The 23,813-nt window shown below is 38.9% G+C and overlaps 1 protein-coding gene across 1 annotated transcript in view; it reads right to left on the reverse strand.

Moving 5' to 3' along the window:
* fip1l1a (FIP1 like 1a (S. cerevisiae)) overlaps positions 1-23,813 on the reverse strand; it is a 102,332-nt gene that overhangs the window by 69,744 nt on the left and 8,775 nt on the right. Inside the window, exons 5-8 of the mRNA XM_069924666.1 lie at positions 5,387-5,445; positions 4,120-4,230; positions 3,713-3,843; positions 974-1,083 (exon numbers count right to left, since the gene is read on the reverse strand). Coding sequence (XP_069780767.1) covers positions 974-1,083; positions 3,713-3,843; positions 4,120-4,230; positions 5,387-5,445 — 411 coding nt within the window. The remainder of the gene's footprint in view (positions 1-973; positions 1,084-3,712; positions 3,844-4,119; positions 4,231-5,386; positions 5,446-23,813) is intronic.

A 23,813-nucleotide genomic window follows, 5' to 3' on the forward strand; every position in this document is an offset into this window, starting at 1 on the left:
AACTACATTGTTGTGAACATCACCATCATGGATGTCTACAAGAGATGGCATCTTAAGAAAGTAGCCTCTATCATCAAGGACCCTCACCACCCAGGACATACCCTCTTCACTCTGCTACCCTTGGAAAGGAGCCTGAAGACTAATGTCCAGAAGCAAAAGAACAGCTTTCTCTTTGCCATCAGATTTTTTAATGGACAATGAATCACAGACACTACTTCACTTTCCCTTATTTTTGCACTACTTTTTTTTAGAAATGTAATTTATAACAATATTTGCAGTGTAATGCTGCCACAGAACAATGGATTTCATGACATGTTCATGACAATACATTCTGATTCTAACTCTTGAATGGCTGTCACACTGGAGAAACCTAATACCCATGCATTGTCTTTTATAATTTTACTTTTCTATATTTGCAGCAATATATTTTTGTAATTTTCTTTGTACCTATACCATTTGATTCGTATAACACTACTCCCTATGCAAATGTTGAATTCATTTATCTTTTAGTTGTTATTGCATTACCTACTCTATCAACTGTATTGGCTAGGTAGCATGCAAAATGAATCGTCATTGTATACATGACAATAAAACAATTCAATATGACACAACTTGCATATTTTCATAGACAAATGTATCTTTGCGCCTATAACAAGTGACTTTAAAAATTGCAGTTGAAACTATTATTCACCACAAGGCAGTATATTTTGATTCTACATCAATAAGTTTCTTGTATAATCTCCAAATCCACCATCCCAAAATATTTTTGACTACAAGAATAGATAATGTGCTGCGGGGCCAATATTCTTGTAGTTTAAAAATATTTTCTTTAGCCACAATCCAAATTAAGAAAAAAAATCTCACATGCCTTGAGAGCCAAAGTTTCAGTTTTAGTCAAATGGTATTACAAAATAACAATTGCTTGAAGAAATGGAAATATTTTCAGCGGACCAGTTTTTGTTTATTTTCAAACCTGTTGGGTGGAGGTCCTGCTCTGAAACGATTTGGAGGAGAAGGGAAATCCATCTTTGGTGGTGGTACCTCTGGTTCTTTCTCAGGATTTCCAGTTCTGCCCTGCTGCACCTGAAAAGTTAAATTCCTATAATAATGCAACATTTCAAGCACATTTCCAACTTGTAATAGCAGGTGTATCAGTGCCACCATGATTCCCCTATTTTACAAAAGATTAAATTAACCAAGTAAACACTATTATAAACACTGCTCATAATATTCTATGTGCTGCTACTACAAGAATTAATTAATATAAAAATTCATTTCAGATAACAAAAAGCACTCACGCTCACTGTAAGAAATGCATGAAGTTGAGATCACAAAATTTAACTTGAGGAACAAAGTTTTGAGCATTGAAGACATTTTACACTTCTGATAAATTATACTGCATGGAAATTAAAACAAAATTTTGATGCTTCCAAAACATGTTTGTTTCCTACCATGCCCTGCAGCTTTTGCTTCGTTGCTTTCCCATAACCTACAATAAATCTACTACACCCAAAACCTGAAAAATTACTTGCAAAAACCTTAGGAAATGAAAATCCTTGCAAGAAATAACAAAATTACAAAGGAAAAAATATTAGAATTACTTTGGAAAAAGAAACTATCAAGACATGAAAGCAATATGGAAATGGCTTGTTAAAAATTATAGAAAAGGAGACAGTCAGTAGAATAGCTTTGTTCCACTCCAGAATACATCAAATACACTAACCAAAATATTATAATGATTATAGATTTAATTCAAATTCAGTGCTGCCTGTATTGTGCGTTCTCCCTGTAATCATGTGGGTTTCCTCCGGTTGCTATGGTTTCTCCATCCTCCAAAAATGTATGTGGTTAGAGGGTTAATTTGGACACAAGGGTGGCATAGGCCTGTGGGCTGGAAGGCCCTGTTACCATGCTATATCTTGTAATTTAAAAAAAAATTATGATTAGATTTTTAAAAAACTTCTCTCATTCAAGAAGGAGACTGAAACCAGCTATTGCATATTAATTACAATGTAGTTATTACAGTTCATACCTTGGAATTATCTTTTCATCACAAGTCAGCTCTGATTTAACCATTTTATTCTACCAGGTGAAGTAAAAAATTAGGAACTGAGGATTTGGATAAGCATGAACTGATCAAAGATAGCAATGCCATGCCTTTTTAATTTTGCTCATATTTCAGTTATTTTGCAGTGAAATGGCTTGAGTGTTGTTAATATGAACTTGTGGGAAAATCTTGATGAAATTTTGCTTGCAACTTCAAGTAACCTTGTAATACGGGTTGGTATTCTAACTTATATTTATGTAAATATGTTCCATGGTCCTGAAGAAACACTATCTCGTCTTTACCGTGTGAGCATGGTATGAATGACAAATAAAGGTGACTTGACTTGGCTTGAAATAGAAGATAGATCAGGGATAAAGAAAAAGTTAAAGCAAGATCCAAGCTGTTTTTCAGAGAATAATATACATGATATGGCAAAAGTAATAGTTTGGGTTAATGAACTAAATATCCAAAACTATGTGAATGATACTAAATTAAGAAAAGCCAAGTATAGAAAGGAAAATTTGAGGAAAAAAGATCTTTGAGTAAAGGTTGACAGATGAAGTTCAAAATGGCCAAGTGCAAAGTCAACCAGTTCAGACCTGAAAAAAATTGAGTATTTCATTGATGGTAAGGGACAAAAAGATGTAGAGAAAGAAATAAGTTTGGACCATTATTAAACAAGTGCTCCAGAGGTAAATATTGGCCTGCAGACACTGTGATTATAGTAAAATCATAGGAATACTGGAGGAACTTGGGTCTTGCTTCGTACACACACACACCCCAAGCACTTCCTCAAGATAGCAGCAAAAAGCAAAGGGACCTATATTAAAAGGCTGGTTAAAAGGAAAGAATGGCAGGGAGAGGAGTGCAGATCAAACAGGTGTGAATTGTATATAATAGGACAGGAGAGAGAAAAGGTGAGAAATGATTGGGGGAGGGCAGATGCAGTTTTTGGCTCTGAGAGGGGAGAGCACCAAGGGGAGAGCACGAGAACATAGGGAAAGATGGGGAGGGGGTGGGGGCAACAGAAACCAGAGAGGTCGATGTTAATACTATTAGAAGATCTAAGTGCAGAACTGGTGTTTCAGTTGTAGTCTTTATCAGAACACATCTGGTAAAGTGATTTAATTCAGGATTTACCCAGAATTATACTTGCAATTCAATAGTTATAACAAGGAGTTTATTGCCATACATATCATACCATGTACATATGCACCATTTTCATTACATAGATCAAGTATTTAAGTACCTGTAGTTAAGAATTTTAAAATACTTAAAGAAAAACAATATAATCAAGTGAAGGCGTCCAAAATAAAGGGTCACAAGCCGAAAATAAGAACGAAGCCAGTGAGGAATCAGGCAGTACATTCTCTGGCAAGGAAAGATTAAATTTTTCCTTTGAAAGCTGTGGATCTGATGTCAATTAATATATTGACTCAGGGATAGAGTTTTGTGTTGCAGCATCAGGAGATATGAAACAATAACAAAAATATTGAGATGAGATGTCAATCTGTCACGACCATTCTTAAAAGGCTTGTTCAGGAGTTGTAGTAGGGAACAGTTGGGCAAGAATGATTTGAGTAAGCAATAATCTGTACTTTAAAAATTTGTGAAGTACACTATCAGATTGCAGATTATAATTCTAACGTGTCAACAAATACTCACTGTAATTCTGTTTGTAGTTGAGGCAAGAGGAAGAGGTTCAAGACCCATTCTCAGTCGTTTTTGTTTCTCACAGTAAGCTTTCCAGGTCTCCTCATTGAAACCATAATTGAAATAATCCGAAAGATCAGCACCTTAAATAGATGACAATTGAAATCCAATGCCAGAATAGAACTTGAATATATAATGACCATTTTTCTCCTTATTCAATAATTTTTTGAGCTGCACAAATACGTAAACAATCAAATGTTGAAGTTTCAGGTATTTCTCAAAGAATTAAAACTTTTAAGGATGTGATACAGGAACCCAAGATACATAATTCACAAAAGCATTGATAAAGCTTCAAATTAATTATCAAATTTGAAAAGCCAACTCATGAGTGGGTCATTTGCTAAAAAAGTACACAATACCTGGTTTTCTCCAAGGTTTATCTTCAAAAGAATCCAAGTCTATTTCTAATGTTGGGATTCCATTTATGTCACCAGGTGCATCAAGGTCAACACCCTTTCCAGCCTTTGTTCCTAAGAAATAAAATTTCAAAATTAGCAGCCAACCAATAATTTGTGACCACAACATAAAACCAAAGCATTTCATAAGAGAAAAACACAAAAACATTTCTAATTTTAACATTTCCAAAGAAGAAGAACTAATTTCTTATTAATAGTAAAACAAATTTAAAATTATTTATTCTAAAAAACACTTAAAAAAAAAACCCATTAAAGGTCACATAAACAATTAAAAATTCAAGTTTTGAATATCAAAAGTTAGAATAGTTGTAATCCTTCTGTTTACTGTATGTTTAAAACAAAAATATCCCAACATTTTAATTTTACTTATCAAAAGTGAACACACTAGTATTGGTCTCACACACAAAGAAAGAATAAGCAAACTCTATATCAATTATTTGCCAGATGGTCTGACTTCTAGAGAAAGAAAAAATCGTTTAGAGATTGTTTACTTTATATGAAGAATTATTTTCATTTCAAAGCTAATTACTAAATAAAAAAACTGACTGCACACAATATTTAATGATATACCAGCATTTTTTTAACCATTAAAAGTCAGATAATTTGATACAGACAAATTACTTAAATTTCAACCCACAACCATTTTCATGGACCATGTCACCTAAAGAAGATAGCTTTAGGTTTTTTGTTAGTTATGGATCAGGGATAGGTCTACTACCACCACTACTGTGCCTGACTATTGTGTTGTTTCCATCATGCAATGGATTCTGTCAACTTTCTACAATGAAATCTTTTGATAAAGGTATTCTTCCCCTCTACAACATACTGGGAGACTCGTTGATTGCATAGTTTCAGTTATTCTAAATCTTGTGTTCCTAATTCATGATTTTACAAGATTTGACAGAAACAAAAGGTTATTGTTTTATAATGCTCATAAAAACAGAATGAAACCTCTTCATCAGAACATACAAGCCCAACAGCTTACTTACTCAAACTAAAAAATTCCAGTCAGAATGTGGAGTTATCATTTAATTTTGTAAAATAGCTGCAGGTTAGAAATGGAGAAAGATAATGGTGTGCATCTCTCTAACGAATGGTATTGAATGTTTTGTAACCCCATTCCAGAACAAAAATTGGCAGCCATTTCATGACTCTGCCTTGGGATGAAGCAAGCAAATAGATCATGGAAGATTCATAAAGGGATCCTTACCTGATCCATAAAGTCTACCGGAAGATTTTATATTGAGATTTACAGGTGTTACACCATACCTTTGGACAGAAAATATAGTTTCAATAAGGACAAAATAATTCTTACAATATTAAGAACATTAATAAGTTTTTGACAGAATTTTATTTCACATTTTTGATGACCCATGACATAAAATAGTGGCAATTCTTCCTTATAAACATCACTCTTTCCATTTAAAGAAACAAACTGAACTTGCAGCACTCCCAAACTTTATTGCCAAGTAACAAGAGCTGGAAAATCTTAGAGTTAAAGAATTGCAAAGATTTTACAAGTCCCTTCCCAATAGGATCCTAAACAATTATGCTGACCAGGATAGATGTCACCATTGTTAAATATGAATTTGACAGATGACAAAAGACACGATTCCACAAAAGTGTCAAGTAACTACACCTTGAATGTTAAAGAATTGCCACACTGCCTTAAAAAAATGTCTATAGATGTATCAGGTTTCTTGAAACAAATGGACATCGTCCAACTAAAGAAGGAGTCTAATGAGACCTTGTACGGGGTGGGAGTCTGCACAGATGATCAAAGTTTCAGTGGGCTTCAGCTTTGGAAACAATGGTCACAAATTTGTACATTTTAAAATATTAATGGAAAAGAACAAGACTGGTGTTTGGGTGACAGTGGAAAGTTAGAGAAGGCTACTTACAACAGTATTAGGCAGGAACTAGGGAAAGTAATTGGGAGCTGATGTCTGTGGGAATATCCACATTGGAGTTGAGGTAATATTTTTAAAAAGGTCAGCTGGTTGGAGTTCAAGCCCAGTACAAGTGGGTGAAAGACAAGAATGGCGAGATTCAGAAATTTTTAAAATTTTTTTTTATTTGTAACACTGTGAACCATATCAACCAAAATATATACAAACATTTCTCATTAAATATACACAGTGGCATTTTCTCTCTTTTCCCACCTACCCTGCCTCCCCCCCTTCCCACCCCCCTCCAAAGCCTCTTAAATATTCAACATATACAATACAATAAAACCATTAAACAATGTCATCACACAATGAAAAATAAACAAGAAAAATGTGTCATCTACTTTGATACACTGGATCAAGTCGTTTTGTCTTCTTATCATTTTGGGGGTAGAGGTCCGAGACAAGCCGTCTCTGTAATGTTCCATGTATGGTTCCCAAATTTGTTCAAATAATGTGACTTTATTTTTTAATTATATGTTATTTTTTCCAATGGAATACATTTATTCATTTCCATGTACCATTGCTGTATTCTCAGGCTCTCTTCCATTTTCCAAGTTGACATTATACATTTTTTTGCTACTGCTAAGGCTATCATAATAAATCTTTTTTGTGCTTTATCCAATTTGAGGCCTAATTCCTTACTTCTTATATTACTTAGAGGTAAGATCTCTGGAATTTTTAGTATGCTATTTTTTGTGATTTTATTTAATATCTGATTTAGTTCTTCCCAAAATATTTTCACTTTCTTACATTCCCAAATTGCATGTACTGTTGTTCCCATTTCCTTCTTACAGCAAAAACTGATATCTGATACTGTTGAGTCCCATTTATTTAACTTTTGGGGCGTTGTATAATCTTTATGTTTAGAACTTGTTCCCACTTTTGTTTGGGTTTACAGCTTATTTCATGATTCTCTTTCTCTTGCAGCTTGATATACATGTTTGTTATAAATCTTTTAATTATCATTGTGTCTGTAATCATATATTCAAAGCTGCTTCCTTCTGGTAACCTCAGCCTGCTTCCCAAATTGTCCTTTAAGTAGGTTTTCAGATGGTGGTATGCAAACATTATACCGTGAGTTATTTCATATTTGTACTTCATTTGTTCAAAAGATAATAAATTATTTCCCAAAAAAACAATTTTCTATTCTTTTGATCCATTTTCTCTCCCATTCTCAAAAGGGAAGGTTATCTATTGTAAAAGGGATTCATAGGTTTTGTGTCAATAACAATTTTTGTATTTGGTAATTTGTTTTCTTTTCCTTTCCAGTGGATCTTCTTCTAGGCATTAAGTAAATTATGCAATATTAGTGAGCTTTTATATTGCACCAATTTTTCATCCCACTTATGCAGTACATGTTTTGTCTGGTACCTTCTCCCCTATTTTATCTAGTTCTATCTTAGTCCAGTGTGGTTTTTCCCTTGTCTGGCAAAAATCTGATAAATACCTTAATTGTGTGACTCTATAATAATTTCTAAAGTTTGGTAACTGCAAACCACCTTCGTTATACCTCTCTGTTAATTTATCTAACGCAACCCTCTGTTTCCCCCCTTTCCACAAGAATTTCCTTATTATTCTTCTTAGTTCATTTAAAAAAATTCTTTTAAGGGAATTGGTAACATTTGAAATAAGTATTGTATCCTTGGGAACACATTCATTTTAATGCAGTTTACCCTTATCAACGTTAGCAGTAATTCTTTCCAACGTTGTAAGTCTTCCTGCAATTAGTGGCTGATAATTTAGTTTGTACAAGATTAAGTTGTTATCCCTAGGCAGCGGATTGATGTGCTTGCCATTTAAATGGTGATTCTTTTTTTAAATTCTGTATATTCTGCATTATACATTGGCATCACTTCACTTTGCGTTGATCTTTTACCCCGATATTTCTCCATATTCCTTCAATTTCTTATGTAATTCTTTTATTGATATCTCTGGTTCTGTTAGGTATACTATGACGTCATCTGCAAATAAGCTGATTTTATACTCCTTCTCCTTCATTTATATCCTTTTTCTTTTCTTTTCTATTCTTATCAGTTCTGCCAAAGGTTCTATTGCTAACGCGAACAATGAGGGGGATAATGGACATCCCTGTTTAGTTGACCTACTTAATTTAAATTGATTCAATATATATCCATTTACTGCTGCCTTCGCCAACGGTCCATTATACAATGCTTTAAACCAATTTATGTATTTTTCTGGTAGATCGAACAAGTAGTTCCACTCTACCCCATCAAAGGCTTTTTCTGCGTCTAAAGCAACAACCACTGTTGGTTTTTTTATTTCCTTGAACTGCATGAATTAGATTAATAGGTTTACAGACATTATCCACTGTTTGTCTTTTCTTAATAAATCCAGTTTGATCTTGTTTTACTATTTTTGGTACACAATCAGCCAATCTATTTGCTAATAATTTTGCTATTATCTCTGTACAAAAACAAAGGCGAGGAATCAGACTGCTCAAACTACAGGGGTATCACGCTGCTCTCCATTGCAGGCAAAATTTTCGCTAGGATTCTCCTAAATAGGATAATACCTAGTGTCGCCGAAAATGTTTTCCCAGAATCACAGTGCGGCTTTCGCGCAAACAGAGGAATTACTGACATGGTCTTTGCCCTCAGACAGCTCCAACTGCAGAGAACAAAACAAAGGACTCTACATCACCTTTGTTGACCTCACCAAAGCCTTCGACACCGTGAGTAGGAAAGGGCTTTGGCAAATACTAGAGCGCCTTGGATGCCCCCCAAAGTTCCTCAACATGGTTATCCAACTGAACGAAAACCAACAAGGTCGGGTCAGATACAGCAATGATCTCTCTGAACCCTTCTCCAATAACAATGGAGTGAAGCAAGGCTGCATTCTCGCACCAACACTCTTTTCAATCTTCTTCAGCATGATGCTGAAACAAGCCATGACAGACCTCAACAATGAAGACGCTGTTTATATCCGGTACCACACGGATGGCAGGCTCTTCAATCTGAGGCGCCTGCAAGCTCACACCAAGACACAAGAGCAACTTGTCCGTGAACTACTCTTTGCAGACGATGCCGCTTTAGTTGCCCATTCAGAGCCAGCTCTTCAGCGCTTGACGTCCTGTTTTGCGGAAACTGCCAAAATGTTTGGCCTGGAAGTCAGCCTGAAGAAAACTGAGGTCCTCCATCAGCCAGCTCCCCACCATGACTACCAGCCTCCCCACATCTCCATCGGGCACACAAAACTCAAATCGGTCAACCAGTTTACCTATCTCAGCTGCACCATTTCATCAGATGCAAGGATCGACAACGAGATAGACAACAGACTCGCCAAGGCAAATAGCGCCTTTGGAAGACTACACAGAGTCTGGAAAAACAACCAACTGAAAAACCTCACAAAGATAAGCGTATACAGAGCCGTTGTCATACCCACACTCCTGTTCGGCTCCGAATCATGGGTCCTTTACCGGCATCACCTAAGGCTCCTAGAACGCTTCCACCAGCGTTGTCTCCGCTCCATCCTTAACATTCATTGGAGCGACTTCATCTCCAACATCGAAGTACTCGAGATGGCAAAGGCCGACAGCATCGAATCCATGCTGCTGAAGATCAAACTGCGCTGGGTAGGTCACGTCTCCAGAATGGAGGACCATCGCCTTCCCAAGATTGTGTTATATGGCGAGCTCTCCACTGGCCACCGAGACAGAGGTGCACCAAAGAAGAGGTACAAGGACTGCCTAAAGAAAGATCTTGGTGCCTCCCACATTGACCATCGCCAGTGGGCTGATATTGCCTCAAACCGTGCATCTTGGCGCCTCACAGTTCGGCGGGCAGCAACCTCCTTTGAAGAAGACCGCAGAGCCCACCCCACTGTCAAAAGACAAAGGAGGAAAAACCCAACACCCAACCAACAAATTTTCCCTTGCAACCGTGTCTGCCCATCCTGCATAGGACTTGTCAGCCACAAACGAGCCTGCAGCTGACATGGACATTACCCCTCCATAAATCTTCGTCTGCGAAGCCAAGCCAAAAGAAAGAGTTTAGTCAAGATATTGGTCTATATGATGCTGGTGTTAATGGATCCTTCCCCGTCTTTGGTATTACTGTAATTATTGCTGTCTTACATGAATCTGGCAAGTTTTGTGTTACTTCTATCTGGTTCATTACTTCTAAGAGAGGAGGAATTAATAACTCCTTAAATGTTTTATGAAATTCTATTGGAAATCCATCCTCTCCTGGTATTTTAGTGTTCGGCAGCCTTTTTAATATACCCTGTACTTCCTCTATTTCAAATGGTTTTATTAGTTTGTTTTGTTCCTCTTTTTGCAATTTCAGCAGTTGAATTTTAGCTAAAAGTTCCTCTATTTTATCTTCTTTCCCCTCATTCTCAGTTTGGTATAATTGTTCAAAATTCCTTAAAGTTTTAATTAATCTGTTGGGTTATATGTAATTTGTTTGTCCTTTTTCATTGATGCCAATACAGTTCTTTTAGCTTGTTCTGTTTTAAGTTCCCAGGCTAATATTTTATGTGTTTTTTCTCCCAGTTTGTAATACATTTGCTTTGTTTTCATTTTGTCCTTCTCCACCTTGTATGTTTGTAATGTTTCGTATTTTATTTTTTTGTCTGCCAATTCTCTCCTTTTCATTCTATCATCCCATTTCACTAATTCCTTTTCTGTACTTACTATCTCCCTTTCCAACCGCTCAATTTTCCAATTGTAATTCTTTTTCATCTTAGTTACATAGCTTATTATCTGTCCTCTAATGAAGGCTTTCATTATGTCTCATAATATAATTTGTCTTTCACTGATTCTGTGTTTATTTCAAAATTTGTTTTAATTTGGCATTCAATAAACTCTCTAAATTCCTGCTTTTTAAGTAGCATGGAGTTTAACCTCCATCTATTAGTTCTTGGTGGGAAGTCTTCCAGTTCTATTGCTAATAACAGGGGTGAATGATTTGATAGTAGTCTAGCTTTATACTGTTTTCCTAACTCTCCCTTGAATATGGGCTGACAACAAAAACATATCAATCCTTGAGTATGTTTTGTGCCTACTCGAATAATATGAATATTCCTTCTCTCTTGGGTGCTACCTCCTCCATATAACATATAACATAACATAACAATTACAGCACGGAAACAGGCCATTAGGCCCTTCTAGTCCGCACTGAACCAAACACTCCTTTCTAGTCCCACCTCCCTGCACAATGCCCATAACCCTCCATCTTCTTCTCATCCATATACCTGTCCAACCTTTTCTTAAATAATACAATTGACTCCGCCGCCACTATTTCTCCCGGAAGCTCATTCCACACGGCTACCACTCTCTGAGTAAAGAAGTTCCCCCTCATGTTACCTCTAAACCTCTGCCCCTTAATTCTTAACTCATGTCCTCTTGTTTTAATCTTTCCTCCTCTTAACGGAAATAGTCTATCCACATCCACTCTGGCTATCCCTTTCATAATCTTAAATACTTCTATCAAATCCCCTCTCAACCTTCTACGCTCCAAAGAATAAAGACCTAATCTGTCCAATCTCTCCCTATACTCTAGATGCTTAAACCCAGGTAACATTCTGATAAACCTTCTCTGCACTCTCTCCACTCTGTTTATATCCTTCCTATAATTAGGCGACCAGAACTGCACACAGAACTCCAAATTAGGCCGCACCAACGTCTTATACAATCTCAACATCACCTCCCAACTCCTATATTCCATGCAATGATTGATAAAGGCCAGCATACTAAAAGCCTTCTTCACCAACCTATTCACGTGAGTTTCTACCTTCAGGGAACGATGTACCGTTACTCCTAAATCTTTCTGCTCTTCTGTATTCCTCAATGCTCTCCCATTTACCACGTATGTCCTATTCTGATTCTTCTTACCAAAATGAAGCACCTCACACTTATCAGCATTAAATTCCATCTGCCATTTTTCAGCCCACTTTTCTAAGCAGCCCAAATCCCTCTGCAATCCTTGAAAACCTTCTTCATTATCCACTATTCCACCTATCTTAGTATCGTCTGCATATTTACTAATCCAATTCACCACCCCATCATCTAGATCATTAATGTATATAACGAACAACAATGGGCCCAATACAGATCCTTGAGGCACACCACTGGTCACCGGTCTCCAACCTGACAGACAATTATCCACTACCACTCTCTGGCCTCTCCCTTTCAGCCAATGTTCAATGCATTTGACTATCTTAAAATTTATACCTAAAGACTGCACCTTCCTAACTAACCTTCCATGTGGTACCTTATCGAAGGCCTTACTGAAGTCCATATAGACAACATCCACTGCGCTACCCTCATCCACATTCCTAGTCACCTCTTCAAAAAATTAAATCAGATTGGTCAAACACGACCTTCCTCCCACAAATCCATGTTGAGTGCTCCTGATCAGACCCTGTCTATCCAGATGTTTATAAGTACTATCTCTAAGAATTTTCTCCATTAATTTACCTACCACAGACGTCAAACTCACAGGCCGATAGTTGCCAGGCTTCCTCCTTGAACCCTTTTTAAATAACGGAACCACATGCGCAATGCGCCAATCCTCCGGCACTTCTTTTCTTCTTTTTCTTTCGCTTGGCTTCGCGGACGAAGATTTATGGAGGGGGTAAAAAGTCCACGTCAGCTGCAGGCTCGTTTGTGGCTGACCAGTCCGATGCGGGACAGGCAGACACGATTGCAGCGGTTGCAAGGGAAAATTGGTTGGTTGGGGTTGGGTGTTGGGTTTTTCCTCCTTTGCCTTTTGTCAGTGAGGTGGGCTCTGCGGTCTTCTTCAAAGGAGGCTGCTGCCCGCCAAACTGTGAGGCGCCAAGATGCACGGTTTGAGGCGTTATCAGCCCACTGGCGGTGGTCAATGTGGCAGGCACCAAGAGATTTCTTTAGGCAGTCCTTGTACCTTTTCTTTGGTGCACCTCTGTCACGGTGGCCAGTGGAGAGCTCGCCATATAATACGATCTTGGGAAGGCGATGGTCCTCCATTCTGGAGACGTGACCCATCCAGCGCAGCTGGATCTTCAGCAGCGTGGACTCGATGCTGTCGACCTCTGCCATCTCGAGTACCTCGACGTTAGGGGTGTGAGCGCTCCAATGGATGTTGAGGATGGAGCGGAGACAACGCTGGTGGAAGCGTTCTAGGAGCCGTAGGTGGTGCCGGTAGAGGACCCATGATTCGGAGCCGAACAGGAGTGTGGGTATGACAACGGCTCTGTATACCCTTATCTTTGTGAGGTTTTTCAGTTGGTTGTTTTTCCAGACTCTTTTGTGTAGTCTTCCAAAGGCGCTATTTGCCTTGGCGAGTCTGTTGTCTATCTCATTGTCGATCCTTGCATCTGATGAAATGGTGCAGCCGAGATAGGTAAACTGGTTGACCGTTTTGAGTTTTGTGTGCCCGATGGAGATGTGGGGGGGCTGGTAGTCATGATGGGGAGCTGGCTGATGGAGGACCTCAGTTTTCTTCAGGCTGACTTCCAGGCCAAACATTTTGGCAGTTTCCGCAAAGCAGGACGTCAAGCGCTGAAGAGCTGGCTCTGAATGGGCAACTAAAGCGGCATCATCTGCAAAGAGTAGTTCACGGACAAGTTTCTCTTGTGTCTTGGTGTGAGCTTGCAGGCGCCTCAGATTGAAGAGACTGCCATCCGTGCGGTACCTCCGGCACTATCCCCATATCTAATGACATTTGGAAAATTACCGCCAGAGCCTCTGCTATTTCCTCCTTCACTTCTCTCAATGTCCTGGGGAAGTTCCCGTCTGGTCCCGGACACTTATCCACCTTTATATTCTTCAAAAGCCTTAAAACTACACCTTTTGTAATCTCTATATTCCCCATATTTACCCAATTTGCTTTTTTTATCTCACATCTCCCAATATCCTTCTCCTTAGTGAATACCGAAGAAAAGAAACTGTTCAATATCTCCCCCATTTCTCTAGGCTCCACACACAGTTTTCTGCTCTGATTTTCTAAGGGACCTAGCTTTCCTCTTACCATTAACATATTTGTAGAACTCTTTTGGATTAGTTTTCACCCTGCTTGCCATAGTTTTCTTGTACCTTCTTTTAGCTTTCCTAATTCCTCTCTTAAGATTCCTCTTACATTCAATGTATCTTTCAAACATCTCCTTAACTCCATGCTTCTTATATCTAATCTACGCCTCCCTTTTTCTTCGAACCAAGTTTCCAATATTCCTTGAAAATCACGCCTCTCTCAAACCTTTTGCCCCTCCTTTTAACCTAACAGGAACATAAAGCTTTTGCACTCTCAAAATCTGATCTTTAAAAGACTTCCATCTCTCTACTACATCCTGCCCATAAAACAAATTGTTCCAATGCACACCCTGCAAGTCCTTTCGCATCTCCTCAAATCTAGCTTTTCCCCAATCAAAAACCTCAATCCTTGGCCCTGATTTCTCTCTTTCCATAATGACATTGAAGCTGATGGCATTATGATCACTGGACCCGAAGTGCTCACCAACACTAACCTCCGTCACTTGACCCATCCCATTTGCCAACAGTAGATCTAACACTGCTCCTTCTCTGGTCGGCTCCTCTACATATTGTTGTAAAAAACTATCTTGCACACATTTCACAAACTCTAACCTATCCAGTCCTTTCACAGAATGTGTTTCCCAATCTATATGTGGAAAACTAAAATCTCCCATAATTACAACCCTGTGCTTATCACAAATATCTACTATCTCCCTACAGATTTGCTCCTCTAGGTCTCGGTCCCCTCCGGGTGGTCTATAATACACCTCTACAAGTGTAACCTCTCCTTTCCTACTCCTCAGTTCCACCCAAATAGCCTCGTGGATGTGCCCTCTAATCTATCCTTCCTAGGCACCGCTGTAATATTTTCCCTGACAAGCAATGCAACCCCACCTCCTCTTGCCCCTCCGACTCTATCACACCTAAAACAACGAAACCCAGGGATATTCAGTTGCCAATCACATCCCTCCTGCAACCATGTCTCACTAATCGCTACCACATCATACTTCCAAGTATCAATCCACACCTTCAGCTCATTCACCTTTTTTTACAATACTCCTGGCATTAAAATATATGAATTTCAGAGATTTCCCAATTCTTAATCCCTGTTTTCCCTCATCTTTAATAACATTATTTACTTTTCCTGCCAATTGCCCTTCATCTTCTTCCAGAGCATTTCCCTTCTCTATCACCTGCCCATCCATATTCAAATACTTACTACAAACTTTCTTTTTTGCATTCTAACCTTCTCCTTACTGCTCTGTACTATTTTGTTCCCTCCCCCCAACCATTCTAGTTTAAAGGATCCCGAGTAGCCCTAGCAAATACCTCTGCCAGGATTCTGGTCCCCCTGGGATTTAAGTGTAACCCGTCCTTACTGTACAGGTCACATCTCCCCCAAAAAAGGTCCCAGTTATCCAGAAACTTAAAACCCTGCCCCTTACTCCACCCCTTCAGCCACGTGTTAATCCTCCACCTCATTCTATTTCTATTCACACTGTCACGTGGCACAGGGAGTAATCCAGAGATTACCCCCTTTGCGGTCCTTCTCGCCACATTGCTGCTCATGTACTTTTTCTGAGCTGTAATCCTGGTGGTTTGTATGGCTGCAGTCCCATGCTGAAAATAGCCATTCGGGCATCGTCTGACTGCATTATACTGATCAGCAAACGGGACGTAGCAGACTGATCTCTTGTAATTGAACTTGGTCAGTTCGCTTAGTGATCTTCTCAGTTACAGCCACTGTTTTTCATTACTGCAAAACACTTTTTGTCAAATACACTGACAGAACTGCTGCCATAAGAATGAAGAATTCCTGGCGTTCTGCAAAAGTAATACCACAGCACCAAATGTTGCTGTCACCCATGCCACTTCTTTCTTTTTAAAATATTTTTATTGGCATTTAAAGTATTAACGATTATACAATGTGCAACAAAAATTAGAACAAAATTACAAATATGATCATAATTAAGAAATCCAGAGCACATTCTTAATAATGAAATAAAATATAACAAAAGAAAAAAGGAAGGGAAAAAAAAATTCAAAACTCCTTCCTCTAAGCAAGGTTGAAAATTGACATATATGAATTAACACCTGAGAGAGGGTCAACGCAGTGCCAAAATTCCAGAACACTAAATCTTAAGATTATAATTGTAATCCATAAATGAGCCCTTTTGGAATTTAATATTTGAATCATTGATAATCTATCTAATTTTTTTCTAGATTTAAGCAAGACATAATATTGTTTAGCCACTGTGCATATGTAAGTGGAGTGCACCCTACGGAAGACAGAAAGGCGAGGAGAGGGGAAGATGTGTTGGTAGTGGGATCCTGTTGTAAGTGCTGGAAATCTGGAGGATAATGTGTTGGATGAAGAGGCTGGTGAGGTGGTAGGTAAGGACAAAGGGAATCTGTTTGTTGCATCTAGGGGCACAGGGGGCTCATTGTGCATGGCATTGAAGTGAATTAAGTTGATGAGCTCATTGTGGGTCCCAGTTTGCCTGTCTGTTGGCTTTGTGAAGCAATCCATGCTGCAAACTCACAGAGGGAAGACCCCCTCAACTCTTCCTCCATTATATTGATGACTACATCAGGGCTTCCCCATATACCTGCGATGAGCTCATCAACTTCATTGCCATCTTCCACCCTGATCTCAAACTCACCTGTTCCATCTCTAACAGCACTCTCCCCTTTCTGGATCTCACGGGAGATGAAGTTTCCACTGACATATATTACACCAAGTACCTCGATTACATTTCATCACACCCTGTCCCCTGCAAGGATTCTATTCCCTTCTCACAGTTTCTCTATCTCCACCGCATCTGTCCCCAAGATGAGATCTTCCAGTCCAGATCATCTGAAATGTGGCTTCCCCTCCACCACTATCAACTTGGCCCTCACCAGCATCTCTTTCATTTCCTGTTCATCTTCCTTGGCCACCTTTTCCCCCTATACACAACATGTACAGGATTCCCCTTGTCCTTGCCAACCACCCCATCAACCTCTGCATTCAACACATTATCCTCTGGAATTTACAGCACATAACAGGATCTTCCTCTCTTCAACCCCTTTTTACCTCCCTCTGTGACTTCCTCCTACCCTCATCCTTCCCTATCATTCATGCTCTCAGCACCTTTCCCTGTGGCCATAGGAAGTGCCACACTTGTGTCTACACTCCTCCCTCCCCACAGTCCAGAGCCTAAAACAGGACTTTTAAGAGAAGCAATACTTCTCTTGTGTATCTACAGGATTGATCTACTGCATTGACTTCCTCCTGCCCTCATCCTTCCCTATCATTCACGCCCCCAGCACCTTTCCCTGTGGCCACAGAAAGTGCCACACTTGTGTCTTCACTCCTCCCTCCCCACAGTCCAGAGCCCGAAATGTGCCTTTCAAGAGAAGCAATACTTCTCTTGTGTATCTACAGGATTAATCTACTACATCTGATCCTCCCTTTGTAGCCTCTTTACATCTGGGCAGACTGGGAGATCCCTTCACTGAGCTCCTTCACTCTGTCCACACCAGTGACAGAGACATCCCAGTGGCCAACCATTTCAGTTTAGCTAGCCATAACTCCTACTCCTGTTTCCCTCCCTTCTCCACCTTTTACTTCCTGCTTTTGTGACCATGCTCCTCCACCCACACCTCCCCTGCCCTTACCTTTTTATTGGAGTGCTTGCTGACATTTTTCCATACTTTGATAAAAGGCTCAAGCCTGAAATGTTGGTTATGTATCTTTGCTATTACAAAGGACGCTGTTTGACCTGTTGAGTTTCTCAGCTTTGTATTTTTACCTATGTCTGTTATAAACAAGTAAAATGAAGTAAATCTTTTGAGAAGAGAGGATGTAGGAGTTTGTTTAAGAGGGAAATGGGGAGGGCAAAGGATGGGTTATGAAATGGGCTAGCCAGATAAACTTGAGAATACTAAGATTCTAGGCAAAAGAGTAACTTGGGAGAGAATAGGGCCCCTTATAGATCAATTATGCCATCTATATGTGGATCCATAGGAGATGGGTTAGATCCTAAGAGAGTATTTCTCATTTCAATTTACTGTGGAGAAGGATAAAGAGGCTAGGGAATTTCAAAATAAATGATACCTTGAAGAAAGTCCCACATAACAGAAGAGAAGATGCTGGAGGTCTTATAGCAAATAATGGTAGATAATTCTCAGGGCCATATCAAGTGTATCATTGTTATAAGCTAGGGAAGAAAATGCAGGATCACCAGAAGATCTATTTGAATCATTGTTCAACACAGGCAAGGTACCAGATAATTGGAGGATGGCTAATGTTCTGCCTTCATTTAAAAATGTTGCAATGATAAGTTCAAGTTTGTGACGTATACTGAGGTGCAGTTAGAAAGTTTGTTTTGCGAGCAGTCCAAATGTCAACACATATTGTACGATATCTTTAATTGTGGTACAGAATGGAAACTTCCAAGATCTGAGCCTGCTTAGCTTCTGAGATCTGACAATTTCACGCATATTCAGGCTATTAAGCTTATGCTTCGACAAGTACATATATTTATGCCAGAGAGACAAACAAGCTGTTACAAAAATAGGATTACTTTATGGATAAACCAGTGAGAATTACTTGAAGACCTTTATTATATTTTTATGTATTCAAATCTCAACTTTTTTCTAATATGAAGAAGAATGTGTCAATAACCAGTGTCAGGATCCTTGACTGGCTATGGTCTAGCTTTTAAATAATGCCTTGCTGAACAGATGCTGTATTAAAACATGCTGTTTGCTAACTATGTTGGTGTCAATGTCAAGGTGTCAGCATGAACTTCCTTTCACAAATTGGTGCCAATTATGTTAGTGACCGTCTTGATCTTTACTTCATAAAATTCCTTTACAGCAGGGGAAGATTGAATACTCTTGCCATGATAAGCCAGGGAGCTGCAGGCTGATGAGGTTGTGTTAGTTACTGAAGGAGATTTGATAAGACAGGATCTACATCAGTAGTTTTCAAACTGCTCCCAAACTCACATTCCACTTTAAACAATCCCTTACTAATCCCAGAGCACTTGTGGCATATCTTAAGGTGGTATGTGAGTGGGAACAGAAAGTTGAGAACCACTACTCTACACCCAATTGTTATCAAAATATTTTGCTTGGGAAAAATTGTTATTGGCCCATTTCCTTTGGAGTTATGAAACTGCATGAAACGGGTCAATTAGGTATGATTAAAACCGTAGTTTTCAAACTTTTTCTTTCCACTTGCATATCATCTTAAGCAATCCCTTACTTATCACAGAGCACTTATGGCATAGGGATTGCTTAAGATGGAATGTGAGTTTAGGGGGGCAGTTTGAAAACCACTGATCTACATGCATTTGGAAAAGCATGAGCAGATTTGGGATAGTTTGCATGGCATTGTGTGTGAATGAATTTTTGGAGACGTGACCAAGAAGATTTAGGATAAAGTGGTACATATTATCTTCATGGACATTAGCAAAGCCTTTGACAAAGTCTTGTATAGCATTCTGGTCCGGAAGGTCAGATCATGGGTTCCAGTTTGAGCTGACAAATTGTATACACAATTGGCTTGACAGGAGTCAGAGGGAGGTAGTGGAGAATTGTTACTCTGATTGGAGGCCTGTGACCAATGGTGTGCTGCATGAATTGGCACTAGCTCCACTGTTTGCCTCCTTCAAAGTCATCAATATAGATGACAAACTAATTAACTACGATAATTACATTGTCACTGTCCACTATACTGCCAATTTTGACAAGACTCCAAAATTGGAGGTACGATGGACAGTGGAAGTAACCTAAGACTGGAACGAGATCGAGATATAGTAAAGTGGACCAAAGAGTGGGGAATGGTAATGCACTGAAGTGTGTCGTGGACGGGATACAGGTACATCTTTCCATGAAAGTTGTGACGCAGGCAAACTGCATAGTGAAGAAGACATTTAGCATGTTTGGCTTCGTTACCCAGGGCATATAGTAAAGGAGTGGGTATACACGATATCACCTTGCAACTGTAAAAGATATTGGTTTGAGCCCACTTTGAATGCAGTGCTGGTCATCCAGCTTGACAAAAAAATACCATGAAGCTTGAATGTGTGCAGAAAAGATTCCCAATAATTTTACTGGGATTTGTTGGGACATTTTTTTACCATGGAGCATTGGAGACTGAAATGGAACCTTGTAGTGATGCATAAAAATCTTGTGGGGCATAAATAAATAGCCTTAATATTTTTTCAAGTAAGGAAACCAGAAATTAGAGTGCATGGGTTTATGGTGAGAGAGAAAAGATTTAAAAGGAACCTGAGGGGTACCTTTCTTCACACAGGATGCTAGATTTGTGGAAATGGAGAGACATGTACAATTGTACCATTAAAAAGACACTTAGATTTACATGAACAGGAAAAGTTTCGATATATACTAGCCAAGCATATGCAAATGGTAATAGCTAGGGTAGGCCTTGACCAGTTGGACCAAAGGGTCTGTTTCTGTGCTGCAAAACAATAACTATTATTTCATTATTTTCTATTCCCTTCTCTTTGACAAATGCCCATGCAAAGAATTCATTTAGGACTTTGTCCACTTCTAAGTCCCCACCCAAATTCTTTCCTTTGTCCTTGGTAGACCTATCCTAGCTAGCATTCTCTTTGCTCCTCGTGTGCATCGTGGCTCAGGATTCTCATTAATCCTATTTGACAAAGAAATTTCATGATTCCTTGTATCCCCACTTAATTCCTCACTGAAATTCTTTCTTGCTTCCTTTGTATTCCTTGAGGGCTTTTTGGTTTCAGCTTCCTCAACTTTTTATTTTTGACTAAACTTGCAGTATCTCTTGTCATCAAGATTTCTGAATCTTGGAGGAGTCACATGATGGAGCAGTGGCTGCTAGGGTAAAACCAGCCCTCTCCAGTAAAGAAGAAAAAGAGTCAAGAAAAGACAAAGTTCAACAAATATAAAATATAAGAAATAAAAGATAAAGTTGCAGAGAAGACAAAGAAAATGGCACCAAAGAAGGAAAAAGTAAAAACAAAGGGGAAAAAAAAGAAGAAAAGACACCGGAAAATAAAGGAGAATGCCTTACCTGCACGAAGGAACAGGGAGCTGTGGTGGTGAAGAGCGCCCGATCTCAGAGGTTGGTGTCGGCCATACGGAGTCGCGCCCCCCCACCCCCCCCGACCGGTGGACTGCAAAAATGGCTCTCTGAGCCAAACAAAAGTGTGCAACTGTGCATGTGTGAGGAGTCGCACATGAGCAGTACACAATCTAAGGTAAAGGAAAATACCGATGGGAGGGGGATTCAGCCGAGGAGCAGGCAACCACGGCGCGACCAGCTGAGGGACCCCCGACACCAGGGCTCTCAGCTGGAAGATGAGGAAAGAGGCAGGAGAGGGAGTGAAGCACTAGGTGAGAAAGAAAGTCGACGGGGTGAATGGCAAGAGGAGAAGCAGCAAGAGGCTCGACAGATGAGTAGCTCAGAAGGAGAGGAGGCCCGACAAAGTGAGATAAGCAACTCATCAGAAAAATCAGAAGAGACACAGATACAAAGAAGAGAAGAAGAAGACACAAACACAGGTACAGACACAGAAGAAGAGGAAGAAGAAGACCAAGATCTTCACAGAAAAATAGAAGGTATAACAGATGGACAGAATATAGATAAAGCTTTTTTTGAAGAACAAATGAGAGCATTAAAAGAATGGCTGTCATTAGAATTTAGTGCAATTAAAAGAAAAATGAAAAGAAGATAAAATGCAAAGATTAGAACTAGTCATGACAGAAATGGGGAAAAATGTAGAAAATGTGGAAGAACAAGAAACAGTTGTAGAAATGGAAATAAACAACTTGAGGAAAATTGGAAGAAAGTAATAAAATAATTAGAGGCACAAGAGTTGTTAGCTCAGAAAATTGATATGTTGGAAAATTATAGTAGGTGAAACAACATAAAAATAATGGGCCTGAAGGAAGATGAAGGCGTGGATATGAAGGAATTTAAAAGAATGGATCCCGAAGGTCCTGGGAATGACAGAAATACAGGAAGAAAAGGAAATTGAAAGGGCACACAAAACACTAGCTCCGAAACCACAGATACATCAACCAGCAAGATCCATTTTAGTAAAATTTTTGAGATATACGACAAGAGAAAATAAGAGAATTAGAGAAGATAATGAACCATTGGAATATAAGGGTCAAAAAATATTTTTTTACCCAGACATAAGTTTTGAACTCTTAAAGAAGAGGAAGGAGTTTAATACAGCATAATCGATCTTATGGAAAAAAGGTTATAAATTTATGTTAAGACATCCAGCTGTGCTTAAAATATTTATCCCCGGGGAACAAAACAGACTGTTCTCGGATCTGGAGGAAGCACAAGAATTTGCAGAACGCTTGCAGGACAGGAGGAGAGATGAAGAGATGTAATAAGAATGAAGAACGGTGATAAAGTATATATAAAGATGTAAAATCAATGTATATGTAAAGAACTAAAGAAGGGAAAGAGAAGGGAAGGAAGAGAAAAAAAGGGAGAACTTTGTTATTATGTGATTTTAAAAAAAAAATATTTTGGTGGGGTCGGGGGAGAGAATAACTGTCACTGCGAAATCAGTTGATGCTTGCGAACAGGATCGCAATCCAAATGGAAAGGGGAGTTGTGGTTGCCCGGCAAGGGGGGCGGGGGGAGTATTTGGGGTTAAGGTAATATTGGACGTGGGAGTTGGAGTATTTTATGTTTTCAATGTGTTGTCATACATTGAGTTTAAAAAGGGAAAACTGAGAGATGAAAATGGGGAAAAGCGGGATGGTAGTGGTGGTGAGGAAGCGGAAATGAGGCATTGTGTGGCAATGGGGCCAGGCCCATCCATTCCAACAGCTGAAATATATCATTTCGTACATGTCATATTGTTTTAATATAAATAATGTTCATTCACTAGCAATGTTTATGCATATAACAGAATACATAGTTGTGAACTAATTTGACAGACACCATATTGTTGTGTCAATCATGGTCTAAGATGTCTCATGTGAAACAGTTTCTTAGCTTGGGACTTTTCTCCCTTCAGGAGATGAGATGGCCGCATTGAACTATATGACTATAAACATTAATGGAATACATAACCAAATTAAAAGGAAGAGGCTATTAAATTTACTGTAAAAAGAAAAAGTAGATACAGCATTTGTGCAGGAAACGCATCTAACTGAAGTGGAACATAACAAATTAAAGAGAGACTAGGTAGGACACATAGCGGCAGCATCATATAATTCAAAAGCTAGAGGTGTAGCTATATTAATTAATAAAAAAGTACCAATCAAAATGGAAGAGGAAATAATAGATCCAGCAGGGATCTACATCTACATTACAATGTAATGATAAAGTGTCAGATATACTTAGAATTTTGGAATTTCCTCAATATATATGTGCCTAATGAGGAGAATCAAAAGTTTATGCAGGATATTTTTTTGAAGATTGCAGAGACACAAGGAAATATATTGATAGGAGGGGATTTTAACCTTAATTTGGATCCAATGTTGGATAAAACTGGACAAAAGACGAGCAAAAAGAATAAAGTAGCCAAATTTATGTTTAAATCAATGCAGGAAATGCATAAGGGGCAAAAGGTTTGAGAGAGGCGTGGTTTTCAAGGAATATTGGAAACTTGGTTCGAAGAAAAAGGGAGGCGTACATTAGATATAAGAAGCATGGAGTTAAGGAGATGTTTGAAAGATACATTGAATGTAAGAGGAATCTT

The sequence above is a fragment of the Narcine bancroftii genome, chromosome 3 (assembly GCF_036971445.1).
Source record: "Narcine bancroftii isolate sNarBan1 chromosome 3, sNarBan1.hap1, whole genome shotgun sequence".
Taxonomy (NCBI): Eukaryota; Metazoa; Chordata; class Chondrichthyes; order Torpediniformes; family Narcinidae; genus Narcine; species Narcine bancroftii.